This window comes from Equus quagga, chromosome 5 (genome assembly GCF_021613505.1).
Source record: "Equus quagga isolate Etosha38 chromosome 5, UCLA_HA_Equagga_1.0, whole genome shotgun sequence".
Lineage (NCBI taxonomy): Eukaryota > Metazoa > Chordata > Mammalia > Perissodactyla > Equidae > Equus > Equus quagga.
Window position 1 is genome coordinate 27,587,355 of NC_060271.1, and position 27,174 is coordinate 27,614,528.

At 37.7% G+C, this 27,174-nt stretch overlaps 1 protein-coding gene across 16 annotated transcripts in view; it reads right to left on the reverse strand.

Annotated features, from left to right (window-relative positions):
* The window catches only part of PHACTR4 (phosphatase and actin regulator 4), a 93,999-nt gene that overhangs the window by 19,511 nt on the left and 47,314 nt on the right, over positions 1-27,174 (reverse strand). For 2 of the 16 annotated variants that reach the window (XM_046660802.1, XM_046660791.1), the window contains exons 3-7: positions 8,976-9,003; positions 7,833-8,006; positions 6,983-7,063; positions 2,337-2,501; positions 1,417-1,812 (exon numbers count right to left, since the gene is read on the reverse strand). In XM_046660802.1, the coding sequence (XP_046516758.1) occupies positions 1,417-1,812; positions 2,337-2,501; positions 6,983-7,063; positions 7,833-7,974 (784 nt within the window). In that variant the 5' untranslated portion in view covers positions 7,975-8,006; positions 8,976-9,003. Of the gene's footprint in view, positions 1-1,416; positions 1,813-2,336; positions 2,502-6,982; positions 7,064-7,832; positions 8,013-8,975; positions 9,004-17,128; positions 17,328-18,829; positions 18,871-23,828; positions 24,116-27,174 lie in introns of those variants that run through there. The other 14 variants (XM_046660789.1, XM_046660787.1, XM_046660790.1 and 11 more) reach the window with 14 other exon arrangements.

A 27,174-nucleotide genomic window follows, 5' to 3' on the forward strand; every position in this document is an offset into this window, starting at 1 on the left:
CCCTCTGTGGTTCAGCCCAGGGTGTAGTACACATATTACCATTTTTTATGTTGTCTTACCCTGAAAAGGGTGGAGTACAACTGGTTTAGAGCAGTGGTTCTCAATGTGTGGTCCCCACATATGCAGCATCAGCATCATCTGGGAACTTACTAGAAATGCAAATTCCCAGGCCCAACTCCAGACTTAGTGAATCGGAAACTCTAAGGGCAGGGCCCAGCAATCTGTATTTTAACAACCCTCCAGGTGATCGTGATGAGAACACTTTCAGACAACAGTGTGAGAACACAGATGTACAGGACAGAGGTCTGCACTTGAGAGTTGAAAAGCCGATGTGCAGTTTCTCTCTCTCACGAACTACCACCTGAGTGAGTCACAACTTCTTCACGTTCTAATTGCCCTCACTATATAACAGATAAAATCAGTTTCCTGCTTCACTAGGTGGCATTGAAAATAAGTATATGAAAGCTTCTGAAGTTCCTCAAGGTGAAGTCAACACGGCCACTAACCATCCAAGGGGGTGATAATAAGAACCTTCATCCTGTTTTTATCAAGCTACTCTAAGCTGTCACGCTCACAATGAATTCTCAGCCTGCTCTTCCAGGTTCTAGTCGCCCCTCACGACTTGGTGGTATTAGCCATTTAACAAGCATATTTTATTCCTCCATTCAATCATTAACAAGAACTTTAAGCAGTACTAAGCCTAGTATCATTTTTTCCTGAAAAACTACCTTCCTTTCTCTCCTCCCCTTCTTGAAAATTCTCTAAGAAGGTATGTATCTATGTGAAGAAAATAGACCTAAATAGGACTTGAGGTAAATATGAAAATTTACTAAACCAATACAATGCACTGGTTATCTTCCCTGCTTTCCCTCTTCCACCACTTATTTTATTAAGAGTAGCATTCTTAACACCTGAGATAAAACACGATTTTATCAGGACAATTTAATATCTTTTGCAGTTCCCGATGAAGATATTATGCCAGACACTGAATCACAAGTTACTCTGGCATCTATTCAATCATCTTTTTATCTATTGGGCTTATGCTGAAGGAAGGCACTGGCAGTTTAAAGTAGGTTTAAAAAAAACACAAAGCTTTCCTCCATGCAGGTCAAACCTGTTGTGGTCTTTACATGTCTAATCGCCTAACTATAAATAGTATCTTAGAAATATTGTATTTCAAATATTAATCCCCCCAAACTTGAACCTAACTTTCGTGATATCTGATCCCAGCCTGTTTCCATTCCTAGCCATATGCCTCATTTTCAAGACTTTTCTCTATATTGAGGGCATTCAAAGGGATGAGATATGACCTCGCTCACAGACCAAATCAATATTGTACCAGTTATCCAATAACACAACCATCCAAAACCAAACCAAACCAAACCAAATCCAATGGAAACCTAAAGACTTACTTACCAATGACAGGGTTGCTATTTCTGTGAGCTGGTTTAGGGGGAGGGATAGGGGGCTGCTTGGCAGGGACCGTATGAGTGAGGCTCGGGGTAGCAGTAGTGTTAGTGCTGGCAGGAGCAGCAGGCAGCGTCCTGGGTGCTGGGGAAGGGGGGACAGAGGAATGAACAGTTTTTGCTAGGTTTGAGGCAGCAGTGGTGGCAGCAGGTGCTGTGGTGGTGGCGGCGGTAGAGGTGGAGGAGATGGACCTTGACGTGCTGCCAGAGGAAGTGGCATCCTTTGCTTGTCCTTCATTTGCTTCGTGAGAAGAGGACAAGGGTCTTTTAGGGGGAAGTAAAGGCTGTTTGGGTGCATTTTCAGGACCGGACTCTGCTTCAGAATTAGGTTGGCTTCCAGTTGAGCCTGTGTAATAACAGATGTGATTGAAAAGGGAAGAGAATAACCAGATAGACTGAAAAAGCTAACACATCTACAGATTTACGGTCAACTTCATCAATTATTTAATTTATAGATTAGTTTACAGGCAAAAGTTCCCCAGTCTCAACATACTTAAGGTATACGACACTTCCTCAATCAGTAAGAGAGGCTCGCTATGGTAGTGATTCTTCATACAAGAGCCAGGCAACTGGAGGAGGCACATCAGAACCCCTTGAGTGGAGGAGGGGGAATGGGTACCTTGAAAAAGTCCTACAGGTATCACATATTTAACATCTTCTGTCCTTAAGAATCACAAATTTAGGTATTTTCTGAATGCAAGAATGAGAGGGCGGAGATTCCACTTAAAGTTGCCACTAGCTGAAAAAGTGCTAGAGGAGAAGAGAATTCCCTCTGAATTTTATTTCTCCCCTGAATCTCTTGCAAATCCTCGAGGTAAATGAGAATGTCTGATCCATGGCTCTTAAACTAAAAAATCCAGAGTTTCTTACCTAGTCGCTTCTTTGGGTCCTCTTCTGGAATTGGTTTCCTAAGACTTGTTATTCTTCCTGGCTCTTCCTCTCCTTCGTCTGGACTAGAAGATCTGGCACTCCCTATGGGGGTGGTATGGCCATTCTTTAACATGGCATGGCTCAACTTCCCTGGATCCTCACCACCTGCAGGATCACAATGGAAAGAGAAACTGATGGAACTGGCGCAGTCAGACAGGGAGAAGAGTTGGTGATTTCTAACCTCTTTCATCCCTTTCCCAATCTTCCTGTTTTAGCTTATTACTTATATTTAGATTATTTAGATCTTTATAGTAGTAATGGAAATAAGTAATTCCTTTTTCCAATAAACATTTGATTGCCTACTATTTGCCAGGTACCTTGTTACATGAATAAGAGAGCTTTATTATACATAAATAATTACAATGCTAAATGTTAAGAGCTAATGGATGAAGTGATGCAGCAGGAATAAAAAAGAAACAATTCTCTTGGGGTGGGAATGAAGTTAGGAAAGCCGTACAGAAAGTGGTAGCTAAACTGGGTCTTAAAGAATGAGTGAGAGCCTACCACACCGATGACAAGATGAGGAAAGACAGTCTATCTGGGAAGGCAGAATAGCATGTGTGAAGGCGTGCGATTATTCTACATGTTTGGGAACTACCAACTAGTTTGGTCTGGCAGGAGAATAAATGCACATAAGAAATAGTTATGGATAGGACTGGAAAGGCAAGCAAGAGCGAGGCTATGAAGGATACCAAACACCACGTGAAACAGCCTGGACTGAATCCTGTAGGTAACAGGAGCCAATGAATTAAAGTAGAAGAGAGAGCTGATCTGATCTGTCTTTTAGAAGGTTAACTCTGAGAGCTGTGAGGAGGATGGATTGTTGATGGGCAGTGATTGGAACAGGAAAACTAATAACGAGCTATTGTTAGAATAGAGGTGAGGAATTGCAGTGTGTGCCTGAAGAGCAAGGGGTAGAACTCATAGACAGATCAGAGATAAACATGATATACACGACAAATGCCCACAAACTAAGCTGCAGGAACGATCACCAGGCTGGAGGCTTTGGGAAGACCACTCATCGCTATGAAGATTGTAGGTAAGATTCCTTCTTGGAGCAACTGGACAAACATTCCCCTTTACTGCTCTTTGGAGGAGAGGACTGAAACACTGAGGTTAGAGACTAAAAGCTCTGTCTCACCTCCTAGTGTCATGGGGACCGGAACCAGTTGTTCTCTAGATGGTGTCCTTCTTTGCTTTCCATAGTGAGACACAGTGGGTGGGGTCATTCTAGTGTCTTGAGTTAGTCCCTCCAGTTCTCACAGACCAGCGTCCCTCACCCCACCACTTCCTACTAGGAGATCAGACAGTATCATTCTTCCTGCAGTCTCAGTAAGAGCTGGAGCTAAAAGCAGCGAAGAATCTAACGCAAAGGAGCACTAAGGGAAAGAGTACTTCTAAAGTGAAAGGATTCTGACAACGACTTTTTTATTTTAAAACAGGGGAGGGGGCAGGAAGACAACAACTACGCAATCATAGTAAGTTACTGCTTATGTTAACACGTCCAGTTTAACAAAAACAGGACTTTGTAGAACATAAAGCAATGAATCATTTCAAAGCCAACAAAGACTGCTGCTTTTGAAAACTATATAGTGAAAGGTTAAGACACATTATTAACTGGTTTTTACTCAGCACATACTAGTAAAATATACGCAAAAATGATCAGTTTTCTCTCAAGTCACTTAATCAGGATTGTCTACTTTGAAGTACCATTTCTTATATTTAATGCAAAGGGTTTCTGCAATGCTAAGAGTGGAGGAGAAGTAGTATCTGGCTTTAAAATCTATGAATGGCCCCCCAAAACTCAGAAAATCTATTAGATATTTTATAATACAGTCAAGTTAGAACCATAATCAAGCCAAAAGCGGTATGAAAAGGACTTCAAATCTCAAACACTGCTTTTGGCCTAAACTGGAGATATACAAACCAGGCCCTAAGGCCCATCTCTGAGTTTCTTCTTACAGAATAAAGCTTAGGTCAATTCTCTGGTTGGCAGAGTGGCATCTTGTCAAATGGCTATAGGTCCTTTATTAATCATGCCTTTGAGCTCGCAGGCTAAAAACAACTTGGATCAAGAGCCAACAGGAAGCACAAAGCAAAAGAGACTGAACAAAGGTGAAAAACAAGAAAGTAGTAATGTATGGGGTTTGTGGTGTGTGAGCAAGAAAGGTGAGAGGCAGGAGAGGGCGTGGGGTGAGGAATGGCTATACCAAAAACGCAAGGGCCAGAGGTGCCGCAGCAGAGGCGTTATAATTGTAGTTAACCACCTAAATACCTAGAAGATTTTTTTTTTTTTTTTAAAGATTGGAACCTGAGCTAACATCTGTTCCCAATCTTCTTCTTCTTCTTTTGCTTCTTCTTCTCCCCAAAGTGCCCCAGTACACAGTTGTATATTCTAGCTGTAGGTCTTTCTGGTTGTGCTATGTGGGAAGCAGCCTCAGCATGGCCTGATGAACAGTGCCATGTCCATGCCGAGGATGCGAACCAGCAACACCCTGGCCTGCCAAAGCGAAGAGCTTGAACTTAACCACTTGGCCATGGTGCTGGCCCCCTAGAAGGTTTTGTGTCCTACAGTACAAAACAGACTTACAAAAAAACAAAAGTTATATGTGCTCATAACTAATTATATAGAAAATTCAGAAAAATAGAAAGAAACCTTCCCCCATATTCCCATCCCAACATCCAGAGGTAACCAATGGTAATAATGTTTTAGTATTTTTCCTTCAAGTTTGTTTTCTGTGCTTAGTTTTTATACAGGTAAGATAATAAAGCTTCAATATACATAATTAAATTTTGCAAATAGACAATACATTCACATGATTCAAAATCTAAAAAGTATAACACTCCATTAGTTTGATTCCTTTCTCCCACTGTCCAAAGGATATGATGCATTTTCAAACCCTGGCTTTCAGATTTTGTCTCACACAAAAGTAACACTAATGGAGAGAAACAAAATATAACCGATATACTATAGTCTTACTCTTCTGATAAGCTGCTTCATAAAAGTCACACAGTGGAGAAAGTCCTGACATTACTAAACTGACAATGAATGTTGAAATACCAAAACATGATCTTTAGGACAGACAGACAGAAGATTAGGGCAGGAACATGGGCATGGAGACAAATTTGGTCAAAAAGGAGGAAATGATACACAGCACTGCAGCCAGCACAAAGCTGAGGACATACAGAGGGGTTGAGAATGTCTGCCCCATGGATCCTTCACCAACCACTCAATTTCAGAGTTAAAGACCACAGCCAGATACAGCAGACACTTGGAAGGAAGGGTAAATAGCTTTTCCCCCTCAGCAAGAAAATGGACTTTAATACAGGAAATTATTAGAAGAAATAAAATCGCTTCATATTTATACCCCTAAGTTTGAGATTCCTTAACAAAACAGTGATTTTCACTTATGTTTTAATATTTTTCCTTCATTAGATATTTTCAGTCCCACAAAAATATTTGCCTTCCTTAAATAAATCAAATATAGATGGTATGGCATTGAATTCCGTAAAAACATCTTATTATTACTTAGTTTTTTCATTGTCAAGTGCAACACAAGTAGAGAAAAATGTTCAAAACATAAATGTAAATTTCACTGAACTATTACAAGAACACTTGTGTGATCACGATGGACATTAAGAAATAAAAGGTTTCCAGACCCCAGAGGCTTCCCTCTCTCCTTAGTAACATACCTCTCCTTCCCCAACAAAGCAATTATTTTCCTAGCTCTTGTAATAGTTCTTTCTTTGTTTAATTACAGTTTAACCACTTAAGCATGCAGCTCCAAACACTGTAGTTTATTACTGCCTGTTTTTCCTTTACGTTTATAGAAATGATACAATATAATTCTTTCATGACTGACTTAAATTGCTTAATATTACTTATGAGATTCATATCATAGCAGGTAGGTGTAGTTTGTTTTCATTGCTGTATAATATTTCATTTTAGAAATGTATCACTAGGTATTTATATATTTTACTACTGAAGAACATCTGGGCTATTTCCAGTTTTGCTCTATTGTTAGTAAATACTGCTGCTAGGAGTGTACTTGTACGTGTCTCTTGATACACATCTTTGTCAGGTATATACCAAGGATCGGACATACTTACAGCTAAGTTTCCATATCTCCAGCTTTCATAGATTATGATAAACTTTTTTCAAGAAGATGACTCCACTTTAACATTTTCACTAACAGTTTTATGTGAATTCCACTTATTTCACACCCTCACTAACTCTTGTTCTTGGTTGGTTGATTAATTTTAGTCTTTCTAGCTTGTATGTAGGGTTATCTTATCTTGGTTTTAATTTGTATTCCTTAATTACTAATTAAGTAAAAAACCCCACTTTTTAAATTTGTTGGGTATTTGTACTCTTTAGTGAACTGTCTGTTCAACGCTTTTGCAGACTTTTCTATTGAGCTGTCTTTGTCTTTTAAAAATATATCCTAGATGCATGAACAGTTTTTTTAAAGCCCCGCCACCAAACAACAGCAATAAGAAAAGCAAGAAAGAAAATTCAAATACCTAGTCAGAACCAAAGACCAAGTGTACAGAGACAGGCATATGCTACTTATTTGCGAACTCACCCTGCTCAGGGTCTTCCAACAGAAGCCCTCTTTTAACCAGCTCTTCTCTCGGTTTTCGCATGGATATTTTTCGCTCTAAAACTAACATTAAATTGGAAAACAGCACTTAGAAATGTGGCAGTTAAAGGTCAACTTTAAGCATTCTAATTCCACAGGTAAAAAAATAAAGTGGTTCAATTTTCTATTCTGAGGAAAGAAAGAACAGGAAAATTAACTTCAAATTAAAACAATTTCTTTTATATCCTGTGCTATTGGGAAAGTATATTTTCCAAAAGGACCTAACCTTATAAATTTAGCTTTTTCTCTTTCCTTTTTTTATTTTGCTGAGGAAGATTAGCCCTGAGTTCACATCTGTGCCAATCTTCCTTCACTTTACATGTGGGTCGCTGCCACAGCATGGCTGACGAGTGGTATAGGTCTGCACCTGGAACCTGAACCCGTGAACCTGGGCCCCCGAAGTGTAGCACACCAAACTTAACCACTACGCCAAGGGGCTGGCCCCCAGCTGTTTCTTTTTTAACTGAAATTTCAATAATAAGGTATTTATGGATGAACTTCTCCTGGAAGTAAGTGGCCAGAGTAGAAAAAAAGAAGCATCTTAGATTTACTACAGTTCAGGAACTCCATTCACCTCTCAATAACTAAACTTTAATCCCATCAAAATACCAACCTAGAAATGAGGCTACACAATATAAGGCTTAGTGAGCGACCACTTGGTTTTGTAATTCTAAAAGATTCAATTCCCTCTTCAAATAGGGGGTTATAGAAACTTGGGAAGAGAATGAAACAGGTACTTCAAAAATAGGGAACTCTTTAACTCAGAACATATATTTAAATCTTAATATCCCACCTTCTGATGTCTCTTTGAATTTATCACTACTTTTTTTTTTCCGCCATTTCCAGGGCTTAAAGATCTTGCCAAAGCCTGAGAACTTGCTCTTCCTTTTGGTGGGAGGTGTCGTGTCTCCTGCTTCCACACTGTCCATGACCATGCCTGGGTCTGCAGTGGGCTGGCCTGCTTCTTCTGTTGCTTGGTGAGAGAGATAGAGGGAAGAGAACAGCCAATTTACTATTTCAGCATAATCTCGAAAAGGTCCCTTCCCCTCTCTTCCTGTGGTAGTTGGAAAGGATCAGAGCAATGATAAACGATCATGCAGACAGTCAGACTCCTTGACATCACATGGACACACCAAACATCGAAATCTATAACAGATAAACTACAAAGAGGAAAAGGAACCAAACCAAGCCAATATGATTTTAGGATAAAAATTCAACAAGATGATAATACCCAGCTCAAAATCTCTTAAAGGTACACACACACACAAATGTGGATGTTTTCCCAATGTGCATGAGATCTTGCCTCAATGTAGGTTCCTGCTGTTGCCATTTCCATCCTCTTGGCATGGGGGCAGGTCTTTCACAGCTAACACTACCATCTCCCGTGGCACTGAAGCAGGGAATTCCACCGTGAGTGAGTGAAGCACTATTCTTTGTTAAACATTGCCTTCTCCTTGCCCTCCTCTTTCAGGACATAAATAATTTCAGGGAGGGGTAACACTTTAAGTGTTAATACCTTACTTGTATCTGTTTATCAATTATTTTCTCCCTTCACAAAAAAGACCCTAGGTAGTTTTGGAGCACTGGAGGGAGCTTGGGGTGGGGGTAATGGACTTTTGGAAAGGGAGTGCTTTAAAATGGAGGGAAATTTTTTTGGAAAGTAGAGGTGAGATTCCAGTGCCTATCATAATATTGCTTTAAGGACAATACTGATTTTAAGGATCTGACAAGAAACATAAGTGACATCATGATAAATGTGCAGGATTGGAATGAAAGGCCATGAGTCCTTCACAATGACCCAACATGCAGGGTTTAGTTAGCTTTAGTGGTAAAGAAAGGAGCAGCCAAGACTGGGCCAAGAATAATAACAATAAAAAAAAAGCAGGAAGGCAACAAAAAAAGCAGGAAGGCAACACAATACAGCTTTGCACTCCACCTACTGTCCCAGGGTTCTCTGGAGAAGTCTAGAGGAGAAGAAAAAAAGAGTCATGTGGAGTAACAGTCCTGGAATTAAAGTGGAACCCTTACTTTACAGAAATACATCAAGGACCACATACTGTATAATCACATGTAATAAGTTAACATGTTAATTGTAACAATTCTTTTTTTTTGTTTTGGGGGGGAAGATCAGCCCTGAGCTAACATCTACCAATCCTCCTCTTTTTGCTGAGGAAGACTAGCCCTGAGCTAACATCCGTGCCCATCTTCCTCTACATTATATGTGGGACGCCTGCCACAGCATGGCTTGACAAGTGGTGCCATGTCCGCACCCGGGATCCGAATCAGCAGACCCCAGGCCAACAAAGCGGAACGTGCGCACTTAACCACTGCGCTACCGGGCCGGCCCTAACATGTTAATTGTAAACGATTCGCATCTGAAGCAAATAATGTCTTTTGGGGGCGTGGATAAAAGGGTATAACATATTCATTCAAAAAGTCTCCTTTTGCTATGGTGGATATTTTTCCATAAGAGAAAATATACAATCAACAAGCGTTTTCTTTTTTTTTCTTTTTTTGGGAAACACTTGCCAAATTCAATCTTTTTCCAGTTTACAGACGTGAGTCTAGGAAGTCCGTTGATAAAGGTCAGATTTATACAATCGAAATTATCAGAGTGACTGCAGCAATGAATGCTGATGCATTATTTTGCTGGGCCCTGATGACTTGGGCAAAACAGGTTCCTGGTTACCCAAGTGCAACACATCGAGATGACAGAGGACAGTGACTCTTTTCTTTCTGGTTGCATGATTTACTTGTGGGCATCCTGGGTCTCAAGTGCTTTGATTCTTTACATGAAATGCACCAGAATCTGCCAACACTGGATCGTATTTGTAAAAGTTCAGTTGCCAGAAACATTAGAAGAACTCCTGTCATAACAATTTCCCCTCAGTGGTACCCTGGGATAGATCTCCAAGATGGCACTAAAGTGAATACATGGTATTGCTTTTAAGAGTTAGTGCTGTAAGACAGTATTCTCCCAATTATAGACTGTCAATGAGACCTGAAGACATTTCAGAGCATTTATAATATCCTAATATTTAACATGTGTTAGTGATAATGCTTTCAGAAATGGAGCTAAGTAACATAAGCTGTTCATTCTCCAATAGCAGCCTTACTTGCAGAGGCGGGGAGGGACTGAAACTTTAAATCTTCTGCTAACCCACCCACTGAGTGAACCTCATTCAGTTCCAAAAGAAACACAGGAAAATGCCTGTTTGGTTAAAAGGAATAGGGAAGATAATATCCAAAGAAAAAAAGAAAGAAAACCCAATGAAAAACAAAACCAGACTAACAATATGAAAGAAGAGGTGTTAGTGCTATGTGAAGCTTTTAAAGAAAAATAGCCAAAAAGCTTTAGGAATATCAGATGTTAACATATTCTCAGAAAAGTTCCTGTCTGTAAAGTTCTTAAATGAATAGCCAATCAAGGCTGCTTCCACTATCTTCTTGGATATCTAATCACTTTATAAAGTAGGACTTAGTTCATCTCTTTTAATTCTTCATTATATTGAAAAACACATTTATATGTGCCCCTTTTTCTTATACATTTAAAATAACAAAATCTTGATATCTTTTCAAACATTTACGCCTGCCAGCATATGAACTCAAAACAAGTTCAGTTTATACTAAAAAGTTGTGATAGATCACATTAACAAAATGAAGGATAAAAATCATATGATCATCTGAGTAGATGCAGATAAAGCATTTGACAAAATTCAACATCCATTTATGGTAAAAACTCTCGACAAAGTGCATATAGAGGGAATGTACCTCAACACAATAAAGGTCATATATGACAAGCCCAAAGCTAACATCATACTCAATGGTGAAAAGCTGAAAGCTTTTCCTCTAAGATCAAGAACAAGACAAGAATGCCCACTCTTGCCACTTGTATTCAACACAGTATTGGAAGTCCTACCCAGAACAATTAGGCAAGAAAAAGAAATAAGAGACATCCAAATTAGAAAGGAAGAAGTAAAACTGTCACTATTTGCAGATGACATGATATTATACACAGAAAACCCTAAAGACTCCATCAAAAAACTGTTAGAACTAGTAAAAAAATTCAGCAATGTTGCAGGATACAAAATCAATACACAAAAATCTGCTGTGCTTCTATACATAATAATCAACTGTCAGAAAGACAAATTAAGAAAATAATCCCATTTACAATTACATCAAAAAGAATAAAACACCTAGGAATAAATTTAACCAATGAGGTGAAAGATTTGTATATTGAAAACTATAAGACATTAAGGAAGGAAATTAAGAAGATACAAATAAATGGAAACATATTCTGTGCTCATGGATTGGAAGAATCAATATTGTTAAAATGTTCATACTACCCAAAGCAATCTACAGATTCAATGCAATCCCTATCAAAATTTCAATGGCATTTTTCACAGAAATAGAACAAACAATTCTAAAGCTTGTATGGAACCACAAAAGACCCCGAATAGCCAAAGCAATCTTGAGAAAGAACAAAGCTGGAGGCATCATGCTCCCTGACTTCAAACTATACTACAAAGCTATGGTAATTAAAACAGTATGATATTGGCATAAAAACAGACACATAGATCAATGGAACAGAATAGAAAGCCCAGAATAAACCCATTCATATATGGTCAATTAATTTATGACAAAGAAGCCAAGAATATACAGTGGGGAAAGGACAGTCTCTTCAATGAATGGTGCTGGGAAAACTGGACATGCAAAAGAATGAAACCAGACCACTATCTTACACCATACACAAAACTTAACTCAAAATAGATTAAAGACTTGAACGTAAGACCTAAAACCATAAAACTCTTAGAAGAAAACATAAGCGATAAGCTCACTGACATAGGTCTTGGCAATGATTTTTTGAATCTGACACCGAAAGTAAAAGGAACAAAAGCAAATATAAACAAGGTGGACTACATCAAACTAAAAAGCTTCTGCACAGCAAAGGAAACCACCAGCAAAATAAACAGGCAATCTACCGAATAGGAGAAAATATCTGCAAATCACATATCTGATAAGGGGTTAATATCCAAAATATATAAAGAACTCAAACAACTCAATAGCAAAAAAACAATCTGATTAAAAATGGGCAGAAGATCTGAATAGACATTTTTCCAAAGAAGACATATAGATGCCCAACAGGTATATGAAAAGATGCTCAACATCATTAACCATCAGGGAAATGCAAATCAAAACCACAATGAGATAGAATCTCACATCTGTTAGAATGGCTATTATCAAAAATACATGAAATAACAAGTGTTGGCAAGGATGTGGAGAAAAGGGAACCCTTGTGCATGGCTGGTGGGAATGTAAATTGGTGCAGCCACTATGGAAAACATGGAGGTTCCTCAAAAAATTAAAAATAGAGGGGCTGGCCCCGTGGCCGAGTGGTTAAGTTCGCGCGCTCCGCTGCAGGCGGCCCAGTGTTTTGTTGGTTCGAATCCTGGGCGCAGACATGGCACTGCTCATCAGACCACGCTGAGGCAGCATCCCACATGCCACAACTAGAAGAACCCACAACGAAGAATACACAACTATGTACCCGGGGGCGTTGGGGAGAAAAAGGAAAAAATAAAAAATCTTTAAAAAAAAAAATTAAAAATAGATCTACCATAAGATCCAGCAATTCCATTTCTGGGCATTTATCTGAGGAAAACAAAAACACTAACTTGAAAAAATATATGCACACCCATGTTCACTGAGGCATTGTTTACAATAGCCAAGATACAGAAACAATCCAAGTGTCCATCCGTAAATGAATGGATACAGAAATTGTGGTATACATATATACACAATGGAATATTATTCAGCCATAAAAGAAACGAAATCTTGCCATTTGTGACAACATGGATGGACTCGGGGGCATTATGCTAACTGAAATAATTCAGACAGAGAAAGACAAATACCAAACAATCTTCCTTATATGTGGAATCTTAAAAAAACAAAAAAATAATAACCAAGCTCATAAATACAGAGAAGACTGGTAATTGCCAGAGGAAGGGGGTGGGGAGTGGGAGAAATGGGTGAAGGGGGTCAAAAGGTGAAAAAAAATTTTTTTTAAAAGATAACATGTGAATCATTTATTAAAAAAAAAAAGTTACCGCACATGTGGAAAATACCAAGAGCTTATGATAAAAATGAATGCGTCTGCTGTCACATTTATTGCTAAGAATAGCCCTCCTCTTTCCTTATGTAAAGAAAGTAACTGAATACAAAAAGTAAACAGAGCAGCAATTTTTTTCTTTGATGCTTTATGCAAATGTGCTTAATTTTCATGTTTATAAAACTTTTAGAAGTGGATATGCCTCTTTCCTCAGGCAGTGGGGTTCAGCCACACCCAGCCCTGACCCAGTTATTATCCCAAATTTACTCATTCATATTCTTACATTCTCATATTCTCCCTCCCTCTGCCACCTCCCCTCCTCGCCTTCCATGACAAATAGAACATTATTTCAGTGACTCCCAAATCTGTTCATATTCTTGGAATCAGCCCAGTTGCCTTTTCAAAATACAGAATCTCCAGGAGGTGGGATGTAGGAATATATTTTCAAAAATCTTCCCAGGTGATTGTTATGGTCAGGTTTGTTAAACTCGATCCCAGATTATTATCTGGAAATTTTATGCATGTTAAAAGACACAGAGGCAGACATTCTCTGCCTGTAACCTAATTCTTTGTTGAAGAAAGATAAGCTAGAAAATCTTGGCATCATTCCAGTGTTTCCTACTCAAGCAAAGTATTCCTAGAGAAGAACTGTGAGGATCTTGTCTGTGTCTCCTAACCTCAAATATAGCTTAAATTAAAAATAAACAATAAAAAAGCTTGCAGTTATGTTTTTCAGATTTGTAACATATTATGTTCCATTTGCACTTGGAAAGAAAGTGTATTGTGCAGTTATTGAGTGTAGTGTTCTATACATACTAATTAGGACGAGTTGGTTAATCAAGGTGCACAAATCATTAACATCCTTTCTGATTTGTTGTCCGCTTCTTCTATCAGTTACTGAGAGAGGTATGTTAACATCTGTACCCGTGAAAGTGGATTTGTCTCTTTCTCTTCTTAGTTCTATTAATTTTTACTTTATATACTCTGAAGCTATGTTATTAAGTCTATACAAATCTAGTTACTGTAGCTTCCTGTTAAACTGATCCTTTTATTATAAAATTCCCTCTTATCACTCTAGTAACACTTCAGCCTTAATTTTGTTTTTCTATCTACTTTGACAATTGTTATAACTAGAATGTTTAGTCCATTTATATTTAATGTTTTTATTGACACAGTTGGGTTTAAGTCTACCACTTTGCTATTTATTTTTTATTGGTCTCATTTGTTCCGTGCATCCTCATCTTGCTACAATCTACTTTAGTACTTTTACTACTTTCTGAATACTGAACAATGCAAGAATCTTACAACATTTTAACTCTATCTACTCTTTGAGTTATTGTCATATTTTCTTCTACATACATATAACAATAAACCAAAGAAAACACTATTGTTGTCAATATTTTTTTCTATTTCCTACATATTTATTTTTTCAAGTATTCTTCATTTCTTCCTGCAATCCTGCACTTCCAACTAGGATAATTTTATTTCATCATTTTTGAAGGATATTTTCACTGGGTATTGTATTTTGTTTGCAGGTGAGTTTGTTTATTTAATTTCAGCACTTTATAAATATGATTTCATTGCTTTTATTTGTATGTTTCATTCTTTGGGTGCTATCTACTGGCCTGAAGCATAAGTGATATAACGGATTCAAATCCAAGTCTCGCCAACTTCAAAATCTGTGATCCTTTTCACCATGCTGCCTTCAGAATAAAGATTGAGCTGAAATCTTACAATATCCGGTTTCATTCACTAACAGGTTTTTAGAATGTAATTTATGAACCTGGCACATTATATGATTTAATTCTTACAACAACCTAGGTGATTGGTATTAATCTCTATATAATTTAACAGTTTGGTATTTATCTCAAATGCTCGTCAATATCAAAATTTATAAACAGTACCAATTCCAAAGTTAGGTTTCTTATTAAAGCCTCATTATAAACTAATTTTCCACCCAGTTATAATTACTTCAAATTTCAACACATACTTTATCAATCTTTTGTTCACTTCTCTTAGAAGTTATTACTTTGTATTTAAACTGGATGTAGCAATTAACTTTTATGATTTAGATCATTATTGTGAATAATTTTTGCATCAGATTATTAATTTTTCTTTAACTCGTTAAGTCATATCCTGTATTTGGAATCTTTCTTCTCTGACTGCTGTGCCCCTTATTTCTTTAGATCGGGCTTCAAGCTGAGCCAGACGCTTCACGCTGTTCATAAGATACATGGAAGAGACACATCGGACTCCAAAGTCATTACTCTTGGGCTCTTCTGGTGGAGACTAGACTGAGATTGCTCTGGAAACTCAACTTTTAGCCATTATTCAAGAGCAACACCTATAACTGATTAAAATAAAGTGTTGATACAGTTCTTCCCATATATTCTTTGCTCAGGTGCCTGCTGAAACAAAGAAATTCTGAATCAAGAGAGTGTTCTCATGGATGAAGATATCAGAAAAAGAAGAAAGAGGAAGCTGATTAATCATTCCTAATGAAAAGGGAAAAAAGTAAATCACTTCTCTTTTCCCCCCAAACCGATGATTTGATATCACAGGGAAATCAGAAAAACCTGATTCCATCAAATGTCCTACATATGAAGGGTGGAATCTTCAAGTAATTAAATGATAGTGGCGAGGCAGCCAGTCAAGCCTTTCCTGTTTAACTCCAAGAGTATTTTCAGGAAGGGAAGGTGGCCCACTGAAGACCTACTCTCAGCATAATCCAACTTCAAGGAGTCTATGAAACAGGAACTGGTCTCCCATTATCAAATTTCATTTGTGCATATATTCTTTTATTATCTAACTAGGAATTATGTATAACTAGAATAGTGGCCAGGGCCATGCATATATTTTTTTCAAATTTTAATTCCAACTTTGCATAAGTTATATAAGACCATTTTCTCTAATAAAAGCATAACATTTACACAAAAGACTAGAAAACTCAGCTTGAAAAGAAGTAAGCTCCTCAAAGACGTTATTTCTGATATGTTATTTAGCATGGTAAATAATCAGGAATGTCTTACATGTACAACAATAGGTATACGAAAAAAAACCCTGAAAAATTTATATAAAACTCGTACAATCATTAGAATTAAGTTTCTAGAGTAATTAATAATCCTAGGTTAAAAAGAGAATAAAATTTATATGTAAGTTATGCATATCACATTATCTAAACTATGCTAAAATATTTTAAGAAAAATAGAAGGAACTAAATCAAAATGTAAACATATTTTGATGGTAGGATTATGGGAAACTTGTGTTTCTTCTTTCTAGCTTCCTGTATTTTTTTTTTAGATTTTAAAATTTTTCCTTCTTCTCTCCAAAGCCCCCCCAAGTACATAGTTGTACATTTTAGTTGTGGGTCCTTCTCGTTGTGGCATGTGGGACGCTGCCTCGGCACAGCCCAATGAGTGCTGCTAGGTCCATGCCCAGGATCCGAACCTGTGAAACCCCGGGCCACTGAAGCAGAGTGTGGGAACCCAACCACTCGGCCAGGGGGATGGCCCCCTACTTTTTTTTTTTTTTTTAACAATGAACATGTCTGGCTTTTACAGTTGGAAAAAACCCAAATTTACCGTTTATAATGGAAAGTGGGAGCTTTCAAATCATGACAGTTAATAAATGAGGTCCAGCATATACATAAATGCACAAAAGAAAATAATTCGTCCTAAACATTAAATGAATTGAATAGCATAAATTGAATTGAAATAAATGAATTGAATAAAATGAATTGAAACATAAAAATGAATTATTCTCCACATGAAAACCATAGTTTGAAATATTAAGCAAATTAAACCACTCAAGGATAGTTACTTTGGATCTGGAGTAGTAACACGAGTTGAAGTGAGGAGATCTGGATTACCCAAACATTTTCTACTCCTACACTATTTTGAAGTATATCACCCTTGTTTGCCATGAGTACAATCTTGTGCTGAAGGAGCTAGAGACCAAACTTAATGGTGATCTATATTCACCAGGTATAAACTTTTCAGTTGTAGAATGAAGGATTTCGAAGTATGCATAAATCCTTGACAGCAGCAGCTGACTAGATCTAATTGAAGCCACTACTCTCTGTAGCATTCTTGGATCCATTAAAACTGGTACACTACTTCAGGCTTCCTACTATGAATTATTGTCTGATAGGAAGAAAATTCAATTGCATCACGTAGAAAACTGCAATAGAAAGAAAGAGAAACAGACAGACAGACAAATTATATGACAAAAAGTATATTCAGGCATCTAGAAATCATCCATCTTTTTCATTTTTAATGATACAATTACACCTCAAATTCATTCTATACTCATAAATAAAGGGCTGAAAGAGGTGAGCTTGAAACTGTTCACAGGCAAATTTGCACATCAAACATTTGTTCTCAATAATTCTGATTTTATAACCATCTCCCTTCCTTTTCCAATTTGACAGAAGAAATACAGGCTTGGAGTCACATTTGGATATCCCTTTGTTTCTGTTTAAACTAGTTACGGAATTTACAATGACTTTATGGGCCCATTCTGTTTTCCATGAGTGCCAAAACAAGGTAGTTTCCGTCCTTGTTTCCCTTTGTTTGCCAGAAAACAGGGTGTAGGACGCTGGCTATAGTTTTACAATTGTGTGTTCCAGAGAAAACACCTTTTTCTTTGAGTCATGCAGCTGCAGGCCACTAGGAAAGCACGTCACAGAGCTGGAGGTCTTGGTGTTTTTTGGAGGGAGCGGAGTTTGGGAGAGGAAGATAAGTAACCAAATTACAGTTTGGAGTTTCTGGTTTGAGTGGTACCCTGAAACTATGCCCTGATTTTTGAACTCCTTACTTCCTCATTCAAGTTGTAGCACCTCAAATTTCATAGGCTTGTTTCTTATATCATGTATTATGCAGAGTTCTAGTAGTTTCTTTCTTTTTCCTGGTCAACATTTAATTCAAGTTCTTTAGTTCAAGTTTAGTTGTTTCAGATGAATTTCTGGAGTGATTTTTAAATAAATGTATAGTATTATTAAAAGATTACTTAGCATTTTTCATCTTTCAGAAAAAGTACTCATCAACTATTTGCTGTAGATACACATTATACCTACATTACTTGCTAGAGATAAGGGATAAAACAGGGTTTAACAATAAGCCCCAGGTCAAAGACAGAGTTTATTTTAGAATCCAATTTACAAGCAACTCTTAATCATCCATGTTGGAAAGCAACATAAGACAGACAATAGGAGTCAATAGAAAACTTAGTTTTCAACACAGCCTTCACTGCTCTCTCCCCTTCACTAGGTTTGGTAATAAGCAACAAAATTATTGGGTCTTTCTTAGTTCTAATTTTATTTCTTATATCTTATTGGGTTTTAAAAAATGTTTAGATTTAAAGTGTATAAAGTTCTCCCATTTTACCCATAAAATTTTTATAATAATCAGTTATTTGACCAAAAATTAAAATCCATCGTTTTGTATAACAAGATACACACTCCATTATCAAGAGGTGACAATTTTGTTTAAGTTTAAGGTGTACAGCATAACGACTTGACTTACATATCCTGTGACCAATCATCTTTATAACCTAATGGCTCTCTGCATCCTTTATGCCCATCTAGCTTGAAACAGATCTTGCTTGTATACAAGGATTCTAACAGCATCAGAACTTCATAAATGGAGAACATTAATTTATGGTACTTACACTATTGTACTTACTCATTTTTGCCTTCCAAAGGAGGATTATTACGGGATTTAAAGAACTGTTTTAGAACTGCAACAAAATTACAGAAAGCAAAACTTGCCACTAATGAACAAAGCAGGCTTTGTCTAGAGCAGGCCCATAATTTCCCTTGGAAATATTGCATAGTTCTGACCTTTGGGAAATAGAAAGAATTGGGCAAAGCACTTAAGAAGATAGAGAGAAGTTTGTCTACTTCCTTCTAAGAAGAGAGAGGTTTGTCTCTACGTGCAGATACAAGTGAGGTCTGAGCTTCTAACTTTGGGAAAATATAGTTTTCTGACCATGACTACATCAACAAGTGATGCTGCTTTACCCTTGGAAACTTGATGTGTACACTTTTTTGACAAAAACTTCAAGTTGAGAGTAAGTTTTTATAGTGAGGTACCAGAATATAATATATTCTCTCATGGGGAAAAAACCTTGAACTCTTCCAAGTATACCTTCAAGTAGAAAGAGAGGATACACTGTTGTGACAACAGGCTATTCAGAAAATCCACTGGAGCAGAGAGAGGGGACAATAATTTTTGAAAAGGGGAGTATTCTGCATTCAATAACAACCGAAAATCTTTTAAGAGGCCCACGACAGACCCCTATATCGTCACTTCCTCCTGATTCCTGGATTACATGTAAGAAAGTATGCCTTCCTTCTTTCTCTGAAGAAAGCATTTGTTGTGAGACCTAGACAGGTTTGAGAAATGTCTCTGATAATTCTGATGACCAAATAATGCCATGTGCTTTTCCTCAAAGTCCCATGAAGTAATTTATTTTTAATTAACCCATCTATTACTTATTCCTGTGTTAATACCATCATATAGCTACAATAAATTTTATTCATCTAGTAGTCTCCTTACTGATTTTGCCTCCAAATGATGATTTATTTCTAAATCGCCTTTCCCAAAACCACTCCCATTATCACGTGCATGAATGAGAACCCATAACTACAAATTTCAGAGCAAAATGAATCAAATGGTGATGGAAAAGGAATGTAAGAAAGAGGAAATACGACAATACAGTATCTTTTAAAGCAATATATGGCTATGCAAAGGAAAAGTGGATAAAAAGAGGCTAATTAGTGAATGAAAGGTATATGAAGGGGCAAAAAAGAAAAGAAAAAGCTAGAGTTGGAGAACAGAAAAGCAGAGAGAAGGAAAGTTCCACACTAAATGGCTGGGTGGAGTTTATTAAAATTCTTTGGTCTCATGCCTAATTTAAGGACACGCACTAATTAGCTGGTTGTTTTACTATGACACATAGTACAGGATTCTAGTGAACACAGGAACAGCTTTCATGTTGATCAAGAACTACAAAGTATTATTTGAAAGTTTTATCTGAGTAAACCTACAGGCCTCTCCTACAGACACATTTCACTTAAGGATAAGTTTTTTTAATATTAACTCCTGAGGATAATTGCTTATTTCCTTGAATGGACACCACAGCATAAATTCCTACTCTGCACTCAAATATTCGATTAGTTTACCAGTTGTTAGAAAGATCCTCTGGTAAAAACAATAGTTAGATACTGACACATCTCATAAATTTGCATATGTGTTCACACAAAGGTTATTTATTTGAAAGCAGACTCTTCTTGGTTAACAGCTGTGGACTTCCATCACAAGCCAAGGGAGTCAAAAACCTTAAAAAAAGAAATACAGTGGCCCTCTGTATCCGCAATTCAACCAACTATGGATCAACAGGCTTAAGGTGGTTGTGTCTGCATTTTTTTCTCGTCATTATTCTCTAAACAATACAGTATAACAACTACTTATATAGCATTTACATTTTATTAGGTATTACAAGTAATGTAGAGACAATTTAAAGTATCTAAGACGACATCCCTTCGTTATGTGCAAACACTACACCATTTTATACAGGGACTTGAGCATCCACAGATTTTGGTATCTGCTGAGGTCCTGGGATCAATCCCCTGGGAATACCAAAGGAGAACTGTATGTCTTTTTTTAAACAAATTTATAAATATTATGGATTTTTTCCTTTTAATATTTTAAATTTTCAACTAGAAAGTAAACTTCTTAAGGGCACAGACAGAATTATATCCATACAGGGTCTGCCAGGATATTCACAGTGCCTTGAAAAGAATAAGAAATCAATTCAATATATTCACTCATTCATTTTGTACCACTTGGCTTGCCAAACCTAGTACCATTAATTTTAAAGATTTTATTTTTCCTTTTTCTCCCCAAAGCCCCCCGATACACAGTTGTATATTTTTAGTTGTGGGTCCTTCTAGTTGTGGCATGTGGGATGCCGCCTGAGCATGGCTTGATGAGTGGTGCTAGGTCCGCGCCCAGGATCTGAACTGGTGAAACCCTGGGCCGCTGAAGCAGAGCGCGCAAACTTAACCACTTGGCCACAGGGCCAGCCCCTACCATTAATTTTAAAGCTCAAAACTAACCACTATACTACAGGTTTAGAACTGTAAACAAATGATATGTCTTATTTTACTTCATACATTTATCCTTCCAAACAATCTGGTAAGACATTCTAGATACCTACTCATTGAAATGCTTTTTAAATGTCATTAAGAAACTTATGTCTGGGGCTGGACCCGTGGCCGAGTGGTTAAGTTTGCGCACTCGGCTGCAGGAGGCCCAGGGTTTTGTTGGTTCGAATCCTGGGCACGGACATGGCACTGCTCATCAAACCACGCTGAGGCAGTGTCCCACATGCCACAACTAGAAGGACCCACAACGAAGAACATACAACTATGTACTGGGGGGCTTTGGGGAGAAAAAGGAAAAAAAAAAAAACAACTTATGTCTGGTAAAAGCCTTTAAAGTAACGGTATTAGTCCTCAAAGTTGTCAACGTTAAGCCTTCATGACCTGGTCCTGATTTGCTCAAAGAGAATACGTCCTGAATTATAAATAACATAATGGAGTTTGTCCATTAAAATAGCTGATAGTAACGTATGAATTATCTAGGTAATAGGAACTAAAACCCAAAAATTAAATCCAGAGAGAACATAACAATCTTAGTTAGGCACCTAAGTGACTTCTCTTTCTTTTTTCATAGGTTTATTATTAGGGTAACTAGTAGGCAGAATAACTGATGAGTTTGATTCTCACTTCTTTTTTAGAAGTATAAAAAACATCATTAAACTTTATCTACTAAGATGAAATTTTTTGTATAGTCTACAGATGTTAGATGTTCTTCATAAATATTACCACCGATCAGTAAATTGTACCTGCTTATCCATTTCTTGCTTTTCAAGTAGCCTTCATTCTGATCTCATAGAGAAATGCCTAGCATGATTTACATCCTTATTATACTTGTTAACAAATAACTACTCTTTGGAGGAGAAACCACAGGAGAATTTAGTGGCCCAAAGGAGAATTTACCAAATTCAGGAGTGGTTACCTCTGGGAGTAAAGCAGCAGAATATCATCAGAAGGGAATGTGGGCATAGAGAGAGGGTTGGGGTGGGATATATCTGGTTTTCTTGGGGGGAAGATTAGCCGTGAGCTAACATCTGCCAATCCTCCTCATTTTTGCTAAGACTGGCCCTGAGCTAACATCCGTGCCCCTCTTTCTCCATTTGATACATGGGACGCCTGCTACAGCACGGCTTGCCAAGTGGTGCATAGGTCTGTACCCGGGGTTCCGAACTGGTGAACTGGGCTGCTAAAGCGGAATGTGTGAAAACTTAACTGCTGTGCCACTGGGCTGGCCCCAGGATATATCTGTTTTTAATTTCATTTCTTAAGCTGGGTAGTGGCCCCAGAGAGTCCTTAATATTTTTCTCTATAACTTTTTCTATTTAGAAAGCATTTCATTAAAAAACAGTGAGTTACTGAATTGATATGGACCTAGCACTGGTGATCAAGGTAAAGTGAGTAAAGTCCTGACTTCAGACCTAAAAATCTGCTGCTGAATGACTCACTTTGCAACTCCTGTGCCTCACTTTCAGTAAAACATGAAAAATACTTGGTAAGAATTTCATTTGAGAAGTTCTCAGGGGAAAACATACTTTTAGAAACTAAATCATATTAAATCATGAGAGACAGCTGGGAGTGTTACCTATGTTCCCAGGCTTTTATACTTCTTTTAAAAAAGTCACCAACATTTTTCATTTCTGAAAAAAAAGCAGCCTAGGACTGAACATGTTTTCTGCTGCTTCATAAATCAAAGAGAAGGTACAAACCTTCTTTATTTTTAATAGTATCATGTCAAGAAATGATTCACAGGCTTTCCCCCACTTTACTCATATTTAGCAACCCTTTAATGAACATCCACTTAAAACAATTTTTCCCACCTTTCCATCTTCATCATATACAAAACCCCACAAGGTCGGGGAAAGCGAGTCTTCAGTGACAATGGACTTCCATTTCACTTACAAGCTCTGAAACCCTAAGCTACACTTAGAGTTACCAGCTTGGTCTTCAGCTATCTCTGAGACAATAACACTTCAAACGTAGCGTATGGACTCCAGAAGTATTTATACCAAACTGTGGCTTTAAGAGAAACGGAAACAACAGTACAATGGAAGAAGCTTGAGACTTATCTGGAAAATGTACAACTGAGTCTAAAAGATTAAGTCAAATCTTAAAAATGGTCCTGTTTATAGAAGTCAACAGTACTAGTTCTATACGACATATATATATTAACTGCCCAAGTCCTGCAAAACACTATTAAAACACCACTGAATTCTAAATATGACCTCCCGTAGCACGCACTTATCTTCGGCAATGGCAAGAAATTAACAGATAGTTTCCTAGCACTATTATACAAGAAAAACTCCAAAGGAATCAAGTAAAACAAAACTATGAGTAGTAAATTAATATAACTGAATGAAAGATAACTTAGATGTTTTCATTCATTCTTCACAAAGGTATACACCTCCCAAAGTTATAAACATCAAAATCCTCATGTTCAAATTATTGTAAAATATTCGCCTTCACCTGTAGATCTGCCTTGCCCCTGTCAAGATTTTGTTTCTTTGCCTTCTATTACTCACCAACTGCATCTGGATTTACCGGTCTGGAGACGTCAGCTTGCCCCATGATTATATTGTCTGATGTGTCTCACAACAAGAAACTGTCCTGGACCAAACAAAATTTTCTTAAAAGATAAATCCACATAAGGAGGGAACCCGCACTCCTCTCTCGGTGGCACTGCCAAACATCAGGAAATGGCATGAGGTCAGGCAATCTACTCGACTTTCTGTTTCCCTGTATCCCGGCCTGGGCACTTGTGGTTCTTACAAATATGTCTTCACGCTGGCTCTCTTCACATAGGAATGCCTGTCATTCCAGAGTGCACACTGTGAAGAGCTGAAATGCAGGAAGGGGAGGAGACTGCCAACCACATTCTAGCTGCTGAGAGGCACAGCCCTAAGAGTCCACACCCACTTTTCCTGACAGGGAGCTTGGTTCAACTTTCCAGACTCAGAGCCACAGAAGAAACGGAGCCTGCTCAAGAGTCTACCAAAGAACTTAGAAATGTAACCACACAAAAAACATCAGGGCTCTGCAGAGCAGGCTAATAGGAGCAGAAGTCCACTCAAAGGTATGTTTTAGACACAGGCTTGCCTCAAAAGTATCAGACTGTTCTGGCATTTCACTGCTTGCTCTAAATTGTGTTTCCTACCTGTGACTGGCGCACGCAAAGCAGGATGAAATCTATGTACTGGGAATTAATAACATTAGGAACAACATTTTAGGACTGAATATACTTTTTCTAAAAATAGAAAATTTTCTGAAATTTTTACTTACTAAAATAGTAAACTTGAAATAAATATTTGGAAGGTATTATACAATATTTCTCTTTCTGTTGAAGCTTAATAACCACCATATGATCTTGGGGAATACAAAATTATAGGGAGTAGCCCTACATGCTGGGTATAATACACATGGAAATATTAGCTAACCACATGCAGCTTGTATACTAATTTTTCTTTTTTATTGAGACATAACTACTTCACATATAGCCAAACACATAAATTTAAGGATACAGCTTGAACAACTTTTATTTAATACATACCTGTGTATGCAAACACGATATTTTCTAAATGTAAAAAAGCCACACTTAACACAAACTTACCACAGTGTCCAGCCACATACTCTGGATTATTTAACTAACACCTGAAGGTAAAATGGGGAACTAACATTTTTTTTTTTTTTTTTGGTGAGGAAGATTGGCCCTGAGCTAACATCTGTGCCCATCTTCCTCTATTTTGTATATGGGATGGCGCCACAGCATGGCCTGATGAGTGGTGTGTAGGTCCATGCCTGGGATCCGAACCCACAAAATCTGGGCCGCCAAAGCAGAGAGCATGAACTTAACCACTGTGCCACTGGGCCAACCTCAGGAACTAACAATTCTGAGCACTCTGGTAAGGAGTTTTACACACCAGTTATTTCATTTAATCATCACCACAACCAACTATGCATTGTGAAGGATATGCATATTATTTACCCTATTATTAGATAAGACAACTAAGGCCAGTGAGGTCAAATCCTGTGTCTTATATCACCAAGTCTGTAAGTACCAAAGCCCTAATAGTCCTTCAACAAATGACAGCTACCAAAAAAACCACCAGAACTTTCAGTGTCAATCTTTGTTCTCCAAACTGAGATCACAGAAAGATTTTTAGTATCTGGACTTTCCCTCTGTCTCTCCTGAGCACCTTCTCCTTTGTCCCCATTATCTGTTTTTGATATAGAAAAAAAAAGTGGTAAAGGTAACAAGAAAATGACAACGCTAAAGTGTCAGTAAGAAAAAAAAAGTGTAGAAATACTCAGGCAACATTTAACTGTTAATACTGGCAGCAGTCAGAAAAACACTATGATGTTGACCATTAAAATATGAAAGAGAGTAAAAGGGAAAATTCATTGAAAGAATAAGCCAATGTAAGAATGTCCAACACCTTCAAACCCTGGCATTTATATTTATTAGCCTAAAAGCAGAATACGTGTGATGGCAGTTTCCACTACTGTAAAATGTAGAGGCAAAAGGTGGCAAATGCATGGCCTAGCACCTAGTAGGTGCGCAACATATTGTAGTTATCATCATGATCACCATGATCATCATGGAGATAACACAGAGTATTGCTTAAGAGGATGAGCTTTGCAGGCAACTGAAATTTTAATTGCAGATCTATCACTAGGTGTTAATAGGCAAGTTACTTCACCTCTCTGAGCCTTGGTTTTCTAATTTGTACAATGGGCACAACAATGCTTACCAGTACACAGCACTTGTAAGAATTAAATGACATGAACGTAAATGAAGACCTTTGCAGTCCTTGGCACATAGAAAGCTCTCAATAAACGCAAGCAACACTTAATGACAGTTGTTATAGTAAAAAAATGAGTCAAGAAAGGAGAGGCCAGGTCAGGAGCAGCCGGACAATAGTACATGGCAAAAAACTCAGTCATTACAAAGAGGTGAGTCAGAAACGGAAGAGGATGACATTTCTCTATCATGAATCCAGAGAGTAAATTGGAAGAAGCAGGCCAAGGAGGAAGTCTGTACACAATCAGGTTGGTGTACAGAAACATCAAGGAGACAGAAGACCGCAGACAAAAGTATTACTGTGCATAAGTTTAAACGAGGCACATTAAACACACACACGGCCCAGAAACAGTACCGCAGAATCTAGCTTATGACGACAGGACCATTCCAGAGTAGAAGAGATATGGTTCCTGGGATAGCTGCTGTTTACCATCCACCAAATGGCCCATCGTGGCTTGGCGTACTGCTGATTCTAGGGGACTGTGAAGGTGGCAATAAAACTTAAAGGTAAAGGAATGACAGGATTCTAGGGATCATCTGGCTCAATCTCTTACTCCCCAGAAAAAGGAAACTGAGGGTCAAAGAGGTTAAATGCCTTGCTTAGGGCCAGGACTAAACCCCAAGTCTCTTGATTCTAACTCCAGGACTCACTTTGGCTCTTGTATAAATGCTCAAGGAAATATTTATTTTGTAACAATACCGTATTCATTTCCCAAGGAAATCCATTCTCTACAACAACAAATCTCTCAGAAATGCTAATTCTGTTGCCTATGTTCCAAGCCAATACATGTTTCCTGACCAGCATGTTTCAGTTTCATTCTAACAATCAGTATTTACTTTATGCCAACCGGTAACCTGACAAGCAGAGAGAGCGGAAGATACTGGCCCATTTATGCCTTTAAAATTTAAGAGTCAGAGCCTTGAGTTAATTCTAGTTTACTATGCATTTTATTTTAGAAACGCAAGGGGAAGTCTCACTTTAACTTTATAAGAAGTAGACAACTATCTCTTAACTGTCACCTAATAAAAGATACTCTTTGTACAGTACTTTTCCTTCATAGCTTACTGCC